This window comes from Daphnia pulicaria, chromosome 5 (assembly GCF_021234035.1).
Source record: "Daphnia pulicaria isolate SC F1-1A chromosome 5, SC_F0-13Bv2, whole genome shotgun sequence".
NCBI lineage: Eukaryota > Metazoa > Arthropoda > Branchiopoda > Diplostraca > Daphniidae > Daphnia > Daphnia pulicaria.
Genome location: NC_060917.1, coordinates 1,058,383 through 1,076,446, shown reverse-complemented (window position 1 = coordinate 1,076,446; position 18,064 = coordinate 1,058,383). Strand labels below are relative to the sequence as shown.

At 39.9% G+C, this 18,064-nt stretch overlaps 2 protein-coding genes across 5 annotated transcripts; both read right to left on the bottom strand.

Annotated features, from left to right (window-relative positions):
* Nucleotides 1–10,673: 10,673 nt before the first annotated feature.
* On the bottom strand, nucleotides 10,674–14,633 carry LOC124340955 (maternal embryonic leucine zipper kinase-like). Its single transcript, XM_046793806.1, has 14 exons — nucleotides 14,540–14,633; nucleotides 14,176–14,355; nucleotides 13,966–14,116; nucleotides 13,785–13,894; nucleotides 13,569–13,722; nucleotides 13,361–13,467; nucleotides 13,142–13,297; nucleotides 12,875–13,069; nucleotides 12,605–12,803; nucleotides 12,383–12,535; nucleotides 12,238–12,316; nucleotides 11,966–12,173; nucleotides 11,784–11,887; nucleotides 10,674–11,327 (listed from the first exon to the last, which is right to left on the bottom strand). Exons 2-14 carry the CDS (start codon nucleotides 14,326–14,328, stop codon nucleotides 11,141–11,143), a joined length of 1,956 nt encoding a protein of 651 aa, XP_046649762.1. The 5' UTR covers nucleotides 14,329–14,355; nucleotides 14,540–14,633; the 3' UTR covers nucleotides 10,674–11,140.
* A 292-nt stretch (nucleotides 14,634–14,925) lies between these two features.
* Nucleotides 14,926–17,674, bottom strand: LOC124340922 (zinc finger CCHC domain-containing protein 7-like). 4 transcript variants are annotated; one of them, XM_046793746.1, is made up of 5 exons: nucleotides 17,525–17,649; nucleotides 17,049–17,454; nucleotides 16,219–16,967; nucleotides 15,919–16,135; nucleotides 14,926–15,860 (listed from the first exon to the last, which is right to left on the bottom strand). In XM_046793746.1, exons 2-5 carry the CDS (start codon nucleotides 17,416–17,418, stop codon nucleotides 15,061–15,063), a joined length of 2,136 nt encoding a protein of 711 aa, XP_046649702.1. In that variant the 5' UTR covers nucleotides 17,419–17,454; nucleotides 17,525–17,649; the 3' UTR covers nucleotides 14,926–15,060. The 4 variants fall into 4 exon arrangements, with proteins under 4 accessions (XP_046649702.1, XP_046649700.1, XP_046649698.1 ...); XM_046793744.1 differs by having other exon boundaries at nucleotides 16,219–17,454; nucleotides 17,570–17,674; XM_046793742.1 differs by having other exon boundaries at nucleotides 16,219–17,454; nucleotides 17,525–17,654.
* Between the last annotated feature and the right edge of the window lie 390 nt (nucleotides 17,675–18,064).

Below are 18,064 nucleotides of genomic sequence, written 5' to 3'. Positions count from 1 at the left end.
ATACGCCCTAAACTTTTGTCATTATCAGCTAAACATTCCAGACGTAATGGGTTCATTTGGTACGTTAAGGAAACCAAATTAAACCGAAATTCCAGGGTTTTTGTTTGATGCCCCATTCCTCTCTCTCTCTCTCAGCTGCCAAATTATTTTCATGGACAGAAAAATAAAATTGGGCGAAGAAAGTTTTTTTTCCTATTGATCGGAAAAACGACCACCTACTTCTTATTATTTCTAAAAAAAAAAAAAAAAAAAGTTCTTTTTTGTTTAGTATTTCCCAGCAGTTAAGCCAAAGCGCCAAGATGGTCTTGGGCTATAGGATACGAATGTATATATAGTGATGATGGTGATGGTGGTCATTTTTCACTCCGGATGTTGTGGAAACGTGTGTGTGTGTGTGTGTGTTGGTAGTCCCGAGTTACAGGTGTAGTATGTGTGTAGTCGGACGTGGGTGACTACCTCGTCCTTCCGGTGACTGGGGGTTTTGGTAATAAGGAGAGGATACATATATATATACACACTATATATATTTATTTAACACATTTTTTCCTCTTTCTATCTCCTAGTTTCCACCGAAAGAACAAAAGGAAAAAAGAACCAAGAGAGAGAGAGAAAAAAAAAGTCCGTTTCGATGATGTCGAGCCGGCCATTTTGGTATTTTCTTTCTTTTTCTTCTAGTTCCTTTTTTGGTTTCGCTTGGCAGCCTCTCTCTACGACTTCCCATTGCTCCTGATGTGTTTTCTGGTTGTTGTTTTTTTTTTTGTTGTTGTTGTTGTTGTCTATTTCTCTCGCTGTGTGTGTGTGTGCCGAAATTTCCCATGGCACACGAACTCCATTTGGAATATAACAGCTTATATCTTCTCGTTGACTCTTTTAAGTTTTTATTCCTCTTCTTTCCGTCCGGTTAAAAAGAAAAAGAAAAAAAACGGGACGCTCATTTCAGTGTGAACATCCGTGGCGAATCATAGCTGTTGATGTCGAGGGAAATATATATATGATTTCAAACAAAATGTCTTTCCCCCCTTTCCCAAAAAGAAAAACTGAATTATCTTTAAAAAATGAACGACTAGAATAGCGAGAAAAAGAATTTCGACACCAAACTGGAACCATCGGCTTTTTCCCGTGGAATTGAAAAAAACAAAAGAGTTCCCGAAGTGTCTTCTTGAAATCGTTTTCGGAAACTGCAAAGGAAGGAAGGAAGTGGCTCGGCATTTGATGGCCAAAGTCGGTAGGAAGTAGCAATTAACCGGGCCCGGGATATAAGGTAGGAGAAAAAGGTGTGGACATCACCCAAAAAACTGACCGAATGAAAAATGTTCTTCTCACCAGTGTCTCTCTCTTTCCCCTATTGGGGGTGTGTGGGGGGGGGGGGGGGGTGTGTGTTATCTCGACACACGAAATTTTTGTTTCCTTTTTTCTCCCCCCTCGTGGAAAAATCAGAAGAGAAAAATGGAGTAAGGCCTTTTAGATGGAGGTCCCGTTTTGGTTTTATTTTTCGGAAGCGATCGTTTCTGAGCGATTTCTCAACGGAAGAAGTCCAGTTCCCCCCCCCCCCCTCTTTTGAAGGTGGAAAAAGCGGAAAATGGCCAAGGGGAAACCGAATGGAAGGGTGGGGGGGGGGGGAGTTGTTGAGGTGCTGGAAGACGCCGCATGACGCCGTGGAGTCATCCACGGTGAGGAATTCCCACCCACGCACGCCACTTTCTGTTACGGCCACTGCGCTTCTTCTTCGGGCTCCTCGTTCACATACACACACACACATCTACTGTATACACACGTATATAGGTGTGTGTGTGTGTGTACATCTCCTTCCTTCCGTTTCGCATCCACAAACACACAACGTCCGACTGACCGCCACTTATTTTATTTTTATTTCGTTCTTATTCTTCTTATTCTTCTCTTTGCTCTTTTTCTTTACCAACTGCCTAATTAGTCCGCTGCTTCCCGTGTAATTGAGGGGGTAGGGCAGAAGGGTACCAAGAGAGAGAGGGGGGGGGGGGAAGTGTTGTCCAGCCCCGGACGCCAAAACACCAGACCGGAACCGGCCAGTCGATACATTCGCCCAATTATGTCGACGACTGCCATTTTTTTAAATTTCCCTCTGCCGTATTTCTTTCATTTGACGTTAGTATCTTTGTATAGAGTTAAACAAGAGAGACTATAGCAGCTTGCGCGACAGGAAGGAAATCTGAGTTTGGGGGGGGGGGAAGATTTAATTGCCAGGCTCGACAAATATTTTCGGTTGAAAAGAAAATCAGACGGCCAGCAATCATGGCGGCAGAGAGAAAATTGAGGTGGTCAAAATGTTGACAAATATAGTACGCCTGGGATGGGATGGGTGTTTAGTTTCGTTCGCCTGCGTTTGCGGATCCGTCACCTGTTGCATAACGGCGACAACATGCAGCGGAACTATCGTTCACACTATCTGCCGAACGGAAGCTCCGTCACAATCAAATCCAATTGGTATGTTAATGACTTTTTGTGATTGCTGTTCAAGATAGTTCGACCGAAAAAAGGCAGAACGGCCACACCAATATAGACTATTAAATGGACCAATAAAAGAAAAAAACAAATAATAAGATAGAAAAAAAGGAGGGAAAAGGGATGGATAGAAATAGCCGACGGTCCGTTTCGTTCTTTTTCCCATAGAAAACCATTCCGTCTCGGTATCGAACTCGAAACATCGAAACAAACGCATTCAATAAACGCCATCAGTTATGGCTTTTAACGTCCCCCAACTGCCTCGGCTGTTTGTCTTCTTCTACAACTGGCAATCTTTATTTTTTTAAAAGGCCGATAAAAAGGAAAAGTTTCAACGAATCCGGCGATGAAATAATAATTAAAAGAAAAAGAAAAGCCCAAGCGAAAAAACGGCTAATTATCGGTGAGACCAAAAAGGCGCCAAAAGAAAAAAAATGAAAAATCTTGAGGCGAATGGCCCTCGACGTCTTTGCATCTTTTCCAGGGGCGGTAATTCCGTTTGGTTCTTCTTATTGCGTGTTTCAACTAAAGAGAGGTGACGACAACAGGTGCAGGGCATCTGCCGCTTTGACCCTGCTGCCTATTGCCTAACGATTGTGAGCGGGGAAATACAAACCAGACGCGGTCGTCCATTTTGCTTTTATTTTCTAAATGTCGACGGCGACGCATAGTTTTGTTAATCGCCATTCCGAGAAAAGTGGTGTGTGCGTCGCTTCTTCCTCTCCCACCGAAAACAAATGACTCACGCAAAAAAAAAAAAACAAAAAACAAAAAACAAAGAAAACTGTTTCACGCCTTTAGTCCCTTTTTTGTCAGTGGTGGAAACGGGTCGCTTGAACAAGTGGAAAGAGACCATTTTTCATTTACCCGTCAACTCTTTTTTTTTTCTTTCTGGTTTTTCTATCCGGCCCCCTCTGCTAATAACTTCTTTATGGCTAATGTGTGAGAAAGATCTCCTTTCCTGTCACATACACACATGATCTTGGCCGAAAGAGAGAGAGAGAGAGAGAGACGGACCTGAGAAATAAGAGTAAAATGTCCACGTTGTTATTATATTTCGCCAGCGTCACGACGTTCGGGGGAAAAAAACAAACGAAAAGGCAACTGGAGGAGATACGTAACATCGTACAATGTTGGAAGAAAAGCCAAAAAGAAAAGAAAAATGTTTAAGGTTCAAAACTGATAAACCAAATAGGTGGCATCAGTCATTCTCCACGGTTTTCATGGCTTCTAGCGGTCAATAAACGTCAAAGCGAAAAAATAAAAATAAGGGAACGCCACAGCGCAGACCACCGGCATGTCTCATCCCGAAAAAAGGATTCTTTTTTTTTATTGAGATCAGAATCGAGGTGAAAACGAACGAAGGAAAGAAAAATCAATTTGAAGAATGCGCTAATGCATGCGCCAGGTAGGTATCAAGTGGAATGGCTGTATAGAACCTGCGGGGGTTTACCCTCGATCAATCTCTTTATACGACAAAGGCTACGCACTAAATTTCACAAATGTCGATTGGTATTCCAAAAAGTATATTTTGCTAATAAAAAAAATTGAGACGAGATTGTAACACCGTGGGTCGACAAAATCACACGAGACGTCGGCTTCTTCTTTCCACTTGCGAATTAAAACAGACGAAATACAAACAAATAATAAGAGCAATTCTTTGTTTTATTTTTTCTAAATGGTACCGGTATTTCGTATTCGGTCCATTTGCATATTTGGATCAAAGCTTTTAGAAGAAGATTCTAAATTCACGCCAAAAACATTAATTTGTGAAAAGTTGATAGCGGCGGATGTCGACCGTGTCGGCCGATTCCTCCGCGGAATGAAGCAGACTTCCAGCTCTTAACTCTTAAACGCTCATTCGTGATGAAGCTCAAACCCTTCCACATGAAAATAACAACATCAACTCATTTAGATTTCCCTCTTCTTCGCCATCATAATCATATCAGAAGACAGACACACATCCTGTGTCTTTAAGGCAAAAAAAAAACAAAACAAACGAAATCTCAAACTGGTTTTGTCGCGTGTTCAAAGAGACGAGCTGATGATTCGCCACGGGGAGGGGTCATACCCCGGGTCATACCGACAATCCCGACTCAAATCACGCCAGACGTCGCCGAAATAAAGTCAAGCCCTAGACACGAATTAACCATATCGTACGGGAAGTTAAGTTTTTATTTTATTTTTTTTTTTGGGGGGGGGGGGGGGAATTTTAAAACAAGCGCAGGTGCGGCACCTGCACCAGTCTAAAATTTTTTCCTGAATTCGTCGGCCCCTAAAATGATAAGGGTAAGACAAATAATAAGGGGAAGACGACGCTAACAAACATCAAGAGAGGGAAGTAAGGTTTGATTGCACATTCTCTTGTTCATTCCCGGGTTCACTTCCACATAATGACACAAGGCTAACACGGCGGAAGATAAACAATAGAGAAGAATGATGAATCAAAATCTGGAAATACAAAATAACCCGGCGCGTGTCTCGAGTCATTTTTTTAATGAGTAAAAAAGACTATGGGCCAATGTGTGTTACGTATGACAGGAGGGGGGGGGGGATAGAATGGACGCGCCCAACCCAGCCGATTTCGGACGTCAAAGCGCAACGTCGTTCGGGCTGTGCTCTGTCATTTCTTGGATTTTTTTCCTTTTCATAGTCAACAAGACCCAAATGAAAAAGAAAAAACAGCGCGATGGAAATGCACCAGAAAATGCCTGATGGAAATGAAACCCGAACAGGTGCGATTGCGTCGGCAGCACAGGAAGTCCCCCTTGTCTAAGATTCCCCTCTCTTTTCTTTTCTTCTGGCCGTGGCACGAGTTCCCTCCGTTAAATTTTTAAAAATGTCATCCGCTTCCTTACGTCATCAGTCGATTTTGTAAAATATGAAAACTGGCTCAACATTCTAACATTTAAAGAGAGAAATTTTCGATTTTTCTACAACTAAGAAAAATGTTGATCGCAAGGTCGAGTCTTGAAACGCGTGGCCTCACCGGATGGCGAAACGAGGCGGATTTCACTTCGGATAACGCAACAAGAAAGAAAAAAAAAAAAACGACGCTGGCCACCGGACACACGAAGCCAACGACGGCTGCCTAGCGTGCAAACATAGTTAATGGCGCTACCTTAGGTTTTTAGACACGGCGATGTTTATCGCGGATCTCTCCCCATTTTCTCTTAATTTTCGTTCCTACTAAAAACGATTGAACAAAAAAGAAAAAAAAAGAAAAAGACAAAGTCAAACTGACCGCAGCCACGAAATTCGGCGATTGAATAACAGCCGGGAAAAAACCCCACAAGAAAAAAAAAAGAAAAATGATGACGCTGTTGTAGCCATAAGAATAACTTAGCCCATCAGGGGGGGAGCTGAGCACACCGTGTGAGCACCCCTTTTGTAACCACCACCACCACCACCACCACCTTGACTCGAGTTGGGTGTGCTGACCATAAGCAGTGGCTGTATATACCTGGTGTAGATTGTATGTATATGCTGTACCTGATCCTCTTACATGCCCTTATAGCGGCTATAACAACAACTGTAATGACGGAGGGGACCCACAGGTATAACGATGCCCTCCAACTCTTTGCGGTCAGCGGCAACTTGGGGGCTGACCTTTCAACTCTCGACTGCTTGGCGCGTGCCCATAGAGTTCCTTATACAACAATTTCTTATGTGTCGACCACTGCATCTGCCGTTTTGACCGCAACCGGCCGGCCAAAAGGTTTCCCCCCTCCGCCCAACCTACCTCTAGGACAGACACACACGAAACATTTACAAATAACGATATTATTTCGCTGGGAATCATCTGCCGAATGCAAGAAAACGACGATGGGAGCAGAGCAGAGACTAGCGGCGGAAATGCCACAGATGGAAACTCGTGATTACACCCTCCCCCTTTTATTTATTTCTATATATAAATATGCGTATTTTCTTTTTGTTGGAGATCGTGAATCGAATAAAAGAAGAAGAAGAAGAAAAAAATACGCGAGAGAAAAAGAAGATGAGAGATAAGACATACTAAAAAAAGAATGATCGCAATGCCAAGCGCCTACTTGGCTTGCCTACTAAACTGGGCCAAAGATGGGCCAGCAGTCGATCGGGGCGTCCGATAAAACGGGCAATTCACGTACACAAAACTTTCTCGAAATATTCGAGACATTCTCGCATGACGAGATCTCCCTGTTTGAGAAAAACGATACCAATCACTTCAAATCCCGGCTATAGTATCATGATTGTCTTGTTAACCGAAAAATAGAATTGAAACAAAAAAAAATAAAAAAAGACGGGAGGAAATTGGATCGAAATGCGACGCCGAAATGTTAATGACGCAATCCTTTGAGACAAAACCACGTCCGGAGCCCCCCTGGGTTTATATTATACACGGAAATATCTTGTCGGAGGCCGAGTTGGCCGGTGGTTTCTTAAATGCTCTCGGACCCAACTGCAGTTGGCGTCAAAAGGGTCAAGAAGCAGGTGCTGCTGCTGGAGCACGCGCTGCTAATATTGTGACAGACGGGCAGCTGCTTTTATTTAATTTCTTTTTTTTTTTCCAGGGGGATATCCCTTCGACCCGACGAGTTATCATGAGCACAGTGTCATTTACGTCCAGTAACATGGCTTCCAAATAAAAAAGCAGGTTCGATAGCTGGGGGACGACTATTTCCGAACCAGCAATTAACGTGTCCTGCTCACGGCAGCCGTTTCCAGGTACGGCACCACATCGTCATCGATCCAGATGGCCGAGCGACTACACATGTGACTACCCACCACCAACTTTAAAAGCCTTTCTTTACATTTATTCGGACGGAGCAATTGTTTTTGGAAATTTGAATCAGAGAACAAAATCCGGATCACGGTTAGATGCGGTAGAGAAGAGCAAACCTGGCGTGTTGGTTCATAGAAAGAAAATAAGGTTGTGACGCAAACGGAGAGTGTCGACAGTGAGTCCAAAGGAGAGCGAGCTGTGGATTGAAAACCATAGCAAAACGTCACTAAGATGAAACAAAAATTTTCCTTTTTTTTTCCCAAACACAAAAGAAGTTGAACGGTTTGACACAATGCCAGCGAGTAAATGTTTTAAGAAAAGTCGGCGGGAGAGACGAAACATTGTGGCGGACAAAAAAAAAGTCATCTCTCCAAAAGATTTCGGTGTGAAATGACTAAAATGAAAATTAAAAAAAAAAAATACGAAATCAAAAGAAGAAGAAGACGAGCCAAGAAATGAGAAACAGAGAATCTGAAAAAAAAAAAAAACTGTTTCTCCAAAAGAAAAACTATACAACAACAAACGATATGGTTGGCAGAACTCGCTCAAACTGCTTTGCGATGACTCCCGAAATAAGAAATCAAAGTCGCTGCTATCCTAGACTTGGGTCGTTGACAAAAGCACTCGGAATTTTAAACCGTCTCCTCTTGGAGAAAAGCAAAATAAGAAAAAACCTTCTCTCTCTCGTCCAAGTAAAAAAAGGAAGAAATAAAAGGTTGGAAAACGGACACAAAAGCGGGCGGAGGGAAAGAATACCTTTAGCACCTGTCTTTGGTTACGGGAGCGCAGACGGTAACAATACAAGAAATTCGAAACTCGGTAGCCTCTTTGTTAGTAGTTAGTCACTGTAACTGAGCCGAAACTTATGTAGCCATTGTTTCACGCAAACAACTGACCATCAAGAATAAATGCCAGTAAACGGATACTACCAAACTTTTTTTTTTCTGACGGCCTGCCTCCCCTGTCTCGATCCCTCTCCTGTTGGCTCCATTCGTTAGAGCCAGAACAAAATACCGCGAATAATAGCAGTGCCTTCCAATTCAGACCTTTTTTTTTTCTCTTTAGGCTTTTGCTTGCTGGCATTGACGTCAGCTCACAGATTGAATTACCCTATGCTCAAGTGCAAAAAAAAATCAACACCGGTTAGTATTGTTGGGCACCGCAATAAGGGACTCTCTTTTGATGAATGACAATCTACCTTCTTCAGGTGAGACAAAACACTCGTCACGGGAAAAAAAAAAATAGGATGCACTGCTGCTGCTACTACTACTATGTACCTACTTAATAACGTAACTATAGGACATTGGTATGAAAAACGATTTGGAATTTGTTTTTATGAAATCAGACAACTTGTGGCGTCACTGTTGAGACAATAGCAGGAGCAACTGGGCTTGCAATTGAATTACGACTAATAAAACAATTTGAGTGATCCAGATTAGAAAACAAAACTTGGATCGTGTTTTTTCTTCGTTGCCCGCTCCCGTTCGTCGTCGTGTGATTCCCATAACGAAAGAAAACAAGAAGAAACACTTTGAGGAGCTAGGGACCTTTTAGCCTATCTTGAGACACACGAAAACGTTCAACTCGACAGCAGCTAAGCAAAATAGAAGCCTTGATTGTTCCAGCCAGTTTCCTTTCTCTTTCTCACTCTATCCATTCCCACTTCGGCCGTCACTGACGAAATAAAGATTGACGTTACCGTGAGAAACCAGGTGGGAAAACAGCTTTCTTTATATCTATCTCTCTCTCCCTTTACTCCCTCGAATGATGTGCATATCTACTATACCAAGGATAAGGAAATTCCCCAGACACCTTTTTTTCCTTGCCAAAAATAAATTTACAAGAAGAAAAAAAAAACATCGCAATAGAAAAGAATAAAAAGCTCAAAGACAGGGAAAATGCAGTGACGTTGCAGGAAGAAGAAAAATAATAATAATAAAAATAACGAATCTCAACCCTCCTTTTTTTCGCCTTAAAAATGAAAATGTGATCACAGTTTAAGAGAGAGATTAACAGTTAGTTCGTTCGTTTCAAACGGTTGAAAAGGGCACGGACGAAAAAAGGAACTCCTTTTAATTTTCTGGCTCTTTGGAAACGCTCGGCGTAACTTGATGACAACAAGAGGTCGGCAACCGTTGCATATTGATGCATTCATTTTGAAGGAGCCTTTTAGTTGGCCATTCAGTTTGCAAGGTAAAGGCCGCGTGCAGTTGGGTGTGGACGACCGCTACGTACCACTCCAGTGACTTCGACAATTCATTTTTTACCGACTTGACACCGAAACATCGACAACACTCTTTAAGTAGATGGCTTAACTTACATTAACATCGAAATGCAAAACTATAGCGAAAATGTCAGCCTCATGTAGAAACTAAAGTAGGCCTACCTTGCTTGCTGGTTCTTGATGAAAATTTCCTGTTCGTCGTGTTGGTAAATTGAGGTCTCGCCAACACAACCCAGAACGTGTACTACACCCATCCATACGTTCATCATTTCTTCGCCTGAATTAAAATGAAATACAATGGAGGAGTTACAATAAAGAAGCTTGGTTAAATCTTACTTGACAAATAAAAAAAACCCTAAATGTTCGACAAATGATGGACGACTTAGTATTAACAAGTTGACAGCTTCATTTTACGGTGTGAGCACACATGGCCTCAACTCACGTTGGATCATCGAAAGACACACACACAGCAACAGCGATATGTCAACCAAAATAATGCAACATTCAAAGGGAAAGGGTCTTTGAAAGCTTTTTTTAGTGGGGGAAGTTGTTTATGTTAGAAAATATCGTTTCGTTTGGCCATTGCATTTGCATGATGAACTATAACATTTCAACTTCTTACTAAGTTGTACAAAGCATCCAGGCAACATCTTTTGATTAAAAGGACGAACTGAAATATCTGATTCGAGGATGTGTGAGCAATGTATGAGTGTGTGTAAATGTGCAAGAACTCGTGTAACACTGTACAGTTCGCTTTTTCTTTAAATTTCAGTAACAAAATATTTAAAAAGCCATCTACCGTAGAAACTTCAAACTGACTACCATGACGAATGCCGAAACTTTTTGAATTTTCGACGAATAGAATAGATGAACCTTGTGCAACCACCGACAAGTAAAAATCTAATCGTGAGAACATGGTGACTAATTAAATAAAATTATATGATTAGCACCAACTTATAGGATTAGGCACCGTAAGAAGAGACGTACCTACTTAGTTGATTGTAAACTGAGCGCTTTACGAGATGATGCTGGAGCAACAGAAATAAGCCTGGGGAAGTAACAGTCCCACATAAATTTGTTAATATTCTATGTCAATGTTGCTGTTGACCGAAAAGACACGGGACAGAGAATATAAAATCGTTTTCGTTAAAAAAAATTTTCAATCATTTGATAAAATATTTTTAAAAAAATCACAATAGAATCTTGGAATCATTGTCAAAATTTGAGCATGTCATCCTTTTGGCTTGTGTTCCGCAAGGTTCTTCTTTGTATTAACGAGTCATAAGGTGGAAACAGACTGAAGAGAAAAGAAAAAATCAATTAAAGACATTTCTAATATACACAGACAGTACCAAGTTAACAGGGCACACATCGAAAACCCAATCTGAATCCAACAGACATTAATTCAACCCTTCACCTTCCTGTAAGGGACTTTGTTATGCACTAAAATTTGTGAATTATAATGTAAATGGTATTACAAGCGGGCTAGGAATGGAGAAGGGCGTTATTTTTTTTACGGTCAAGAAAGAACGGAAAGAGTAAGAAGTAAAAATTCGTTATAAGAAAGATAAAAAGAAAAACATAATACGTCGACAATTTTCAAATGCAAATGAATAAGGAAATTCTAAAAAAATCTTGGCGTAATTTGATCCAGTTGCATTGTGTCGTAAGGGCTTTCAAGCAGCTGTTTGGATGGACGCCATCCGCAGGACTTCCTCACAAACGCGCTTATAGCACCAGGCGTCGCCTTTTAGTCGTTTGCGCCGGATGCCAACCACATCCACTCGCGGGATGAGGCACACTTCCAGTTCGAAAGACAATTTTGCTCTAACTCCCTCTGTGATCCTGCCTCGTAACGTGTACCTTCAAACAAACACAACGACATTATTTATCCATTGAATTTTACTAATTTAAATTGACATAAAGAAAATTCCTTGTGAGAGAACAGTAAAAAAAAAAAGGATTAAACTTCACATCGCTAAAAAAAACTCGGCTTATTCCATTGAGTGGAATATCCAAGTGGCGGTTTCTTTGTTAGTTCATTTCTAAGTGTAGAGGTTTCACGAGAAGATATTTACAGCTGGACTGTGTGTACTTTAAGAACGATAGGAAGATCAAATCCATGTTTTGGCCAATCGTTCTTACACCGTTAGTATAACACAAAAATGAACATAAAAGGTCAAAACGGAAAGAAATTTGCAAGTATAAAAGTTCATAAGAAAGGCGTTTTTCTACTATGCCATTTAGCCATTCCTATTAAGGATGGCACAACATGTCGTTTTTAATTTCAAAGTAAATAAACAAGAATGAACAACTTACCCTTTTTGTTTGACAGGAATTCCTTTGCTTTGGAGTGCACGGCGCAATTCTGACAAAACGAAATCCGGATCCCGACTGGACGTAGTAGACACGTTGTAGAGAGCCTTTACAAATAGATATTATGGTGAAAATTAACATAGCTTGATTCAGACTTGATTAAAAAATGAAACTGTGAAAATTACCTTGTTATCGACAACATTTGGTCCACTTGAAGAAAATTCGGTTTCTCCACCAGTACGATGAAGTTGTCTACGACGAGGTGTAAGCATCAAACGAACTCGATCTAGTCCACGTTCGATGCTACCAAACATTTTTCGTGTCGACTTCGAACCGGCAGCACCACCGCGCTCCGGAGTATCCAACCATCGGTTTTCGTCGTTTACTCGGCTACTGTAAATGTCATATAAATTTTTCACATAAAAGACGATCAACAGACTCACATAGGAAAAATTACCTTCTCGGAGTGGCCGGAGTTTTCGAGATGTCATCCAAGGCGCTATCCATTGAACGAGACGGAGAGAGTTTGGAATGGTCTATAATACATAAACTCGGGAGATAATAAAAATTCTAGTTTTCAAAGAAATTACAAATAAGAATACCTGGGGATTGTCGTTTGGTTTTACGAGATGGTGTTGGTGCAACAGAAACTGGCTTAGCGAAAACATATTCCATTTCTTTTTCTTCCAATGGGCGCTTTTTCGCCAAAGGTGTCATGTTATTATTGAGCTGGTGGGAAAATGGAGGCTGTGTTTCTGCATAACCAATTAAAATCAAGTAAAAGTAAATTCAAACTAAGAATGCAATTTTGGCTTGTGAAATACCGAGAACGCGTTGAATAATGTCACCTATAGGACTTCCTTGCCCAATAGCCAGGAGATCCACATCATCTAGTCCTCCTTCAAGTGATGTATGTAATCCTCGGGGTGAGTTTTTGAGCGAATTACGCCGATTGTCATCAGCCGAATTCATTTCGTCAATCAAATTACGCTTCAGTCCAGACACAGGTGTTCCAGGAATACTCTAAAATTAAATGAACCGCTAAACATTCATTTCTAAAATATCATTTACCCGTCATTAAAGTCGTCATTTACCTGCTGGTCTCTCATAAGCCTAACCGATTTCGATAGCTGTTTGCGCTTCCAGAGAAGCAGATACGTTGCTGTATTGTAGTCATACGACCAGTCAGACAAAATTGAATGCATCGCCTTTCTTGATTTACCGACGGACACAGCCATTTCAGTCACACACTCGTCATCAAGTTCCTTGGTTTGATAGATGCTCTCCCACTATTACATTTAAAAAAGGAGTGTTACAAACTTTTTAATCACCTTTTTTTGATTTCTGAATGAAATGCATACTTGCACGTTATAACTCGGGTTGCAATCTTTGAGAACCCATGGATGGTGTAGTAGCTGGGCAACGGTGATCCTACGCTTGGGGTCCACCTGTAGGAGTTGATCTAGCAATTCCATACTGGATTCGCTTAACCATTCCGGTCTTTCGTAAACTCCGCTCTGTAAGTACAGAAATGAAGTTTGAGCGATGTATAGGACTTCAATAAATAAATTACAAGTCACCTGAATTTTTCTGTAAAGTATGGCAATATTATCATCATCAAACGGAAGGTAACCGCACAACAGAGCATATAAAAGAACTCCCATGCTCCAAATGTCTGCTTCGGATCCTGTAATTTTATTTAAAAGCAACAATTAGTATCAAATAAATATAATTAATAATCGCTGATTTATGTTAGAGAGGATACATAATGGTCAGCCAAATAATTACCCAAATAGCATTTGCCAGAAATGAGCTCTGGAGCTGCATATGCTGGTGAACCACAACATGTTTCTAGATGAGAATTCATTCCACCTTTGGGTTTGGCACAAAGTCCAAAATCTATAAGCTTCAATTGTTGGTCATCATCTAATAGCAAGTTTTCCTAGTCAAATCAAATAGATGTTTAGAAATAATATAATGATGCTTGCCCTATTTTATTATTACTGGTTTCAGATCACGGTGAGCAAACCCTTTATGATGTATGTAAGCAACAGCAGCAACAATCTGTCTGAAAAAGTGTCTAGCTTCATCTTCTGTTAGTCTGTCTCTTTCAACTAATTTTGAAATAAGTTTGTATAAGAAATTACAATTTTTTTTTTTTAATTTTAAATAATAACACTGTTACCAATATAGTCAAACAATTCTCCATCTGGACAATACTCAAGGACCATAAAAATCTTGGCATCAGTTTCTATAACTTGAAATAGTTTACAAACATTTTGATGACTGAGTGATTTCATGGCTTCGATTTCCAATCGAATTCTGGGAAGATCATCCTGTAATCATAAACAGCTATAGATTATTGTTATTGTAAATATTATTAAAATTTGCTTACCCCTAACTGCTTCTTGTCCATTATTTTTATGGCAACTTTTTCACCAGTAAGACAATGGACACCAAGTTTAACCTTGGCGAAGCCTCCACTTCCAATTGTATCATACATTTCATAAAAACCATCAAGAGCACAATATGATTTGATTGGCACCATTATGTCTCACTTTAAAATCTCCAAGTCCTATCCCAAAATAAAATGATAAATTTAAGTACTGAATGGCAAACATCTGCAGTGTCAAACTGGCATGCTTCTCAATGAACTATTTGGTCTAGTTTAGGTCACACAAACGAAAAATTATTAAAAATTAAACGACCTAAATCATTTCTACGTTTTGCTTCTTAAAAATTAAGTAGAGGTAACTTACACATTAAAATTTTACGGAATTTCTTTTGAGCCCTCCTCTGCAGGACCCGACTAGTCGGCTGTTTAACTTTTTTGGATTGAAACAGTTGAGACTATTTGAATACTTGAATACCAACCAATGGCAAGAGGGCTGATCGCCACCTATAGTAAGAATGCGAAACTGCTATGCCATCCCAACCAAATCTTAGGTTTGAATTAAAAAAAGAGTAAAAACGGACCGTGTTTTTTTTTAAATGAACTTGTACAGTTATATAATAGAATTAAATAGGAAAAATTCTTTTCCATGCCGTATTTTTTTCAAAACTTAAGAAGAGATTATTGAAACTTTTAGGACAAAATAAATTTAGACAGCATTTGAGTAGAAAGGAGGAAAATGAACGACAAGAATTGAAAACAAAATATTTGAGGCATTTTATTTCCCAGTTCAATCGAAATCAATTGTCAGTTAGAACTTAGAAGATCATATTTCTCACACAAGAGTTCCCGTAATTTTATTATTATTTTTTTTTGCACTTAACATTATTAAGCACCCCCAGGTCTTGTCGATGATGCCTCCAAGTAACTGACGATGGAATTGACAGCAGAAAGAGGATTACCGTTGGGAAGTTTGTGTATCGTAACCTCCCACTTTTTCCCCACATAGCAAGAAGTGATCTGAACACGATGTTTGAATTCTAACTTTGCCAATAGTTTCCCCACATTTCGTTTCTCTTTTTCACTCATGCTGACGGGGATGTGTCGATGCATATGTTTTCCCTCTCGACTCACATGGTTAATATCAATTGCAGATATAAAGAAAGGCAGAACTTTCGGAGCAACTAACTTCGTCTCTTTCACTAGTTTACTGGGACTTCGTGGATTTGACTCATCTTTAGCAGAGATATTCCTTGATTCAGCTTTCCTCTTAAAAGTGACGAGTTTTTTAAACCTGTTTTTCGCTTCCTTTGTATCTCCATGTCCGGAAAACTCTACTAACATACGACCTTTCTTTAGTTGCTTACGCCAGGAGATTTCTACATGTTTGATTTCACGAAATATCGAGTTTCTAGCAGCTTGCATTGAATGTTCACTTGGCTGACTATCTAGTGGGTAATGCATGGTATGAGTAAGGCGCCCTCCCTTTTTAGGCGACTGGTATTGCCCATTAGTTCCAATGACCCAAACCTCTTTTTTATCTTCACTAATTGAAACTGAAGATTTGCCATTGCTGGTTACGTTGTTAAGGAATTGTCGAGGATTCTCATATGAACATATGGTTGGGTTCGAAGGCACATATTTGCTCCAACGCTTCTCGGGACATTCGTGGACAAGATGACCACGACCTATGTTTAACCAATAGTTAATGCTGGAAGATTTAAAAATGACAAAAATATATCATACTAGAGCAGTTGCAACAGTACAACTCGTTCCTAGGTTTTAATGTGTTCCCTGTGTTGTTCAGCTCTTCAACTTCATCCGAAGTCGTTGAATGGTACCGCCTCCACAGATCAGGACATCGCTGAGTGACATGTTTGGACCGGCATATCATACAAACAATGTCTTTTTCTCGTCGACATTCAGGACAACATTCAATAAGGATTTTACTCGGACGGCCGCACTATTTTGAAGCAAATAAAAATAAGACACAAATATAACATAAATTATTTGGAAAATTTGAAGATTACAGCTTGTATTACTTACACCCAAACATATTTTCTTTGGGCATCCAAATTGTTTGTGTCCGGGCATACCACAGATGCTACAACTAGTAATTTTTCTGGCTTCCGTGCAGTACCTGGCTACATGATCCCACTGGTTACAGTTGGTACATCGAATTTTAGCTGATTTACCAAAATAACGATTTCTCTGTAAATCAGTGCCACGACGATCCTCAATATCCAAATACCACTTGACATTTTTCGGAAATGATTTTAATATGCAATCCAAATCCCTATCAAATCCATCTTTATCATAGAATTTGATCATTTCTGGTGTCCATTTGGTACTGGAATATGTTTCCCAATTCAAAGCTGTTTCAGATGGATTGACTGAAGTGAATAGTGAGCTTTCAATATCAGGCTGACTGACATTAAGTTTGATATTCACTTTTCCGTAGTTGATTTTAGAGGGCTTCAATACTTCAACATCAGAGTCAGAAGAATCAGTTGAATCCAAGTTCAAGTAGGAAGGTCCTGGTGAGGGGTCTGGTAATGGTAACACTGTGATGGAGCTATCAGATTCACTGCCTTCTACAGAAGATGGAATGGAAGTAACAAGTGACATTTCTGGAAAATTTTTCCCTTTGTCCCTCATCCCTGAAACTTGCAATCCCCTTTTGATAGCACTTAATTTTGAAGATTTGTTGATTGAGGCATATTTTGAGTCTTCTTCATCAGAAAGTGTTATTACCTCACAAGGATTCTTCAACTTGCTTGAATTACTGCTTTCTTCTATTATCAAATATTCAGAATATGGATTTTTCTTTAAATTAAGATCTCTAATTTTAGAATGTTTTATTGTGTTGGTTTTACTTGGATGTGGTATTTTTGCTTGCTTTGGGCATTCAGACTTTTTGCCTGATTGCCGAGAACCTCGATTTGATGACACACTTGTTGGAGTAGCAGATACCAAAATGACTGCCTTAGATTTGTCTTTGCTTGAAAGTTTTGGGCTGTAATTCACAGCATTGGGACTAGCATTTTCGCTTGCTTTATTCACAGTGGGTAAAGATGAAGTGTTTTCAGTGTTACTTGAAGAATTAATGAAATGTTCTTCATCATTTGAAGCATGATGAAGCATTCCATAAAGTGCAACTTCCAAATCTTCTCGAGCTTCTGAATCCAATTCATCAATGCTACAATAATCAGAAGTCATACTGAAATCGTCCACAATCATCTCCATTTTTATCGAACTGGACCTTCAACAATGTAATTGTACCTAGACACGAAAAATTTGGTATTACTTTACTACTTAGGAAGCTAAATAAAAAGAATTCACCGATTTATACCTGGTATAATAACGAACAATTTCTAACTATAAATAAGCATCTCACGTGGTTTTCAGCATCAACAAAAAGAACTTACGTCTTGCAGTTGCAGACGACAGAACAAAGCTGACTGACCTGTTAACGCACACAGCATTGCCACAAATTTTGTTTTGAGATACTGTTTTTTTTTCTAATTAATGAAAAACGGAAAAACGAGAGCAGGGGCAGGTACGGAGAGGTTTTCTCTCCATGCCCATGACGAGAGACGTGAACGCGAATTTAATTTGAATTTTAAGAGAGTTTAATTTGGACATTTATCTAAGCCAGAAAATGTGTTAAAAACTTGTGTGTACTAAACTTTAAAATTACTCGACAGCTCCAATTCCATATGCTTAGCTTAACATAGGAAATTGCTTTCAAATTTACGTTGGGGGCCGTCCATTAATGACGTCACGCGCCAATGGGGGGGAGGGGGTTCATGATTCTGTGATGGACTGTGATGCAGGGTTGTTAACGATACTTTTAAATAATACCGGCGATATCGTTACCGCTACTCGGCAT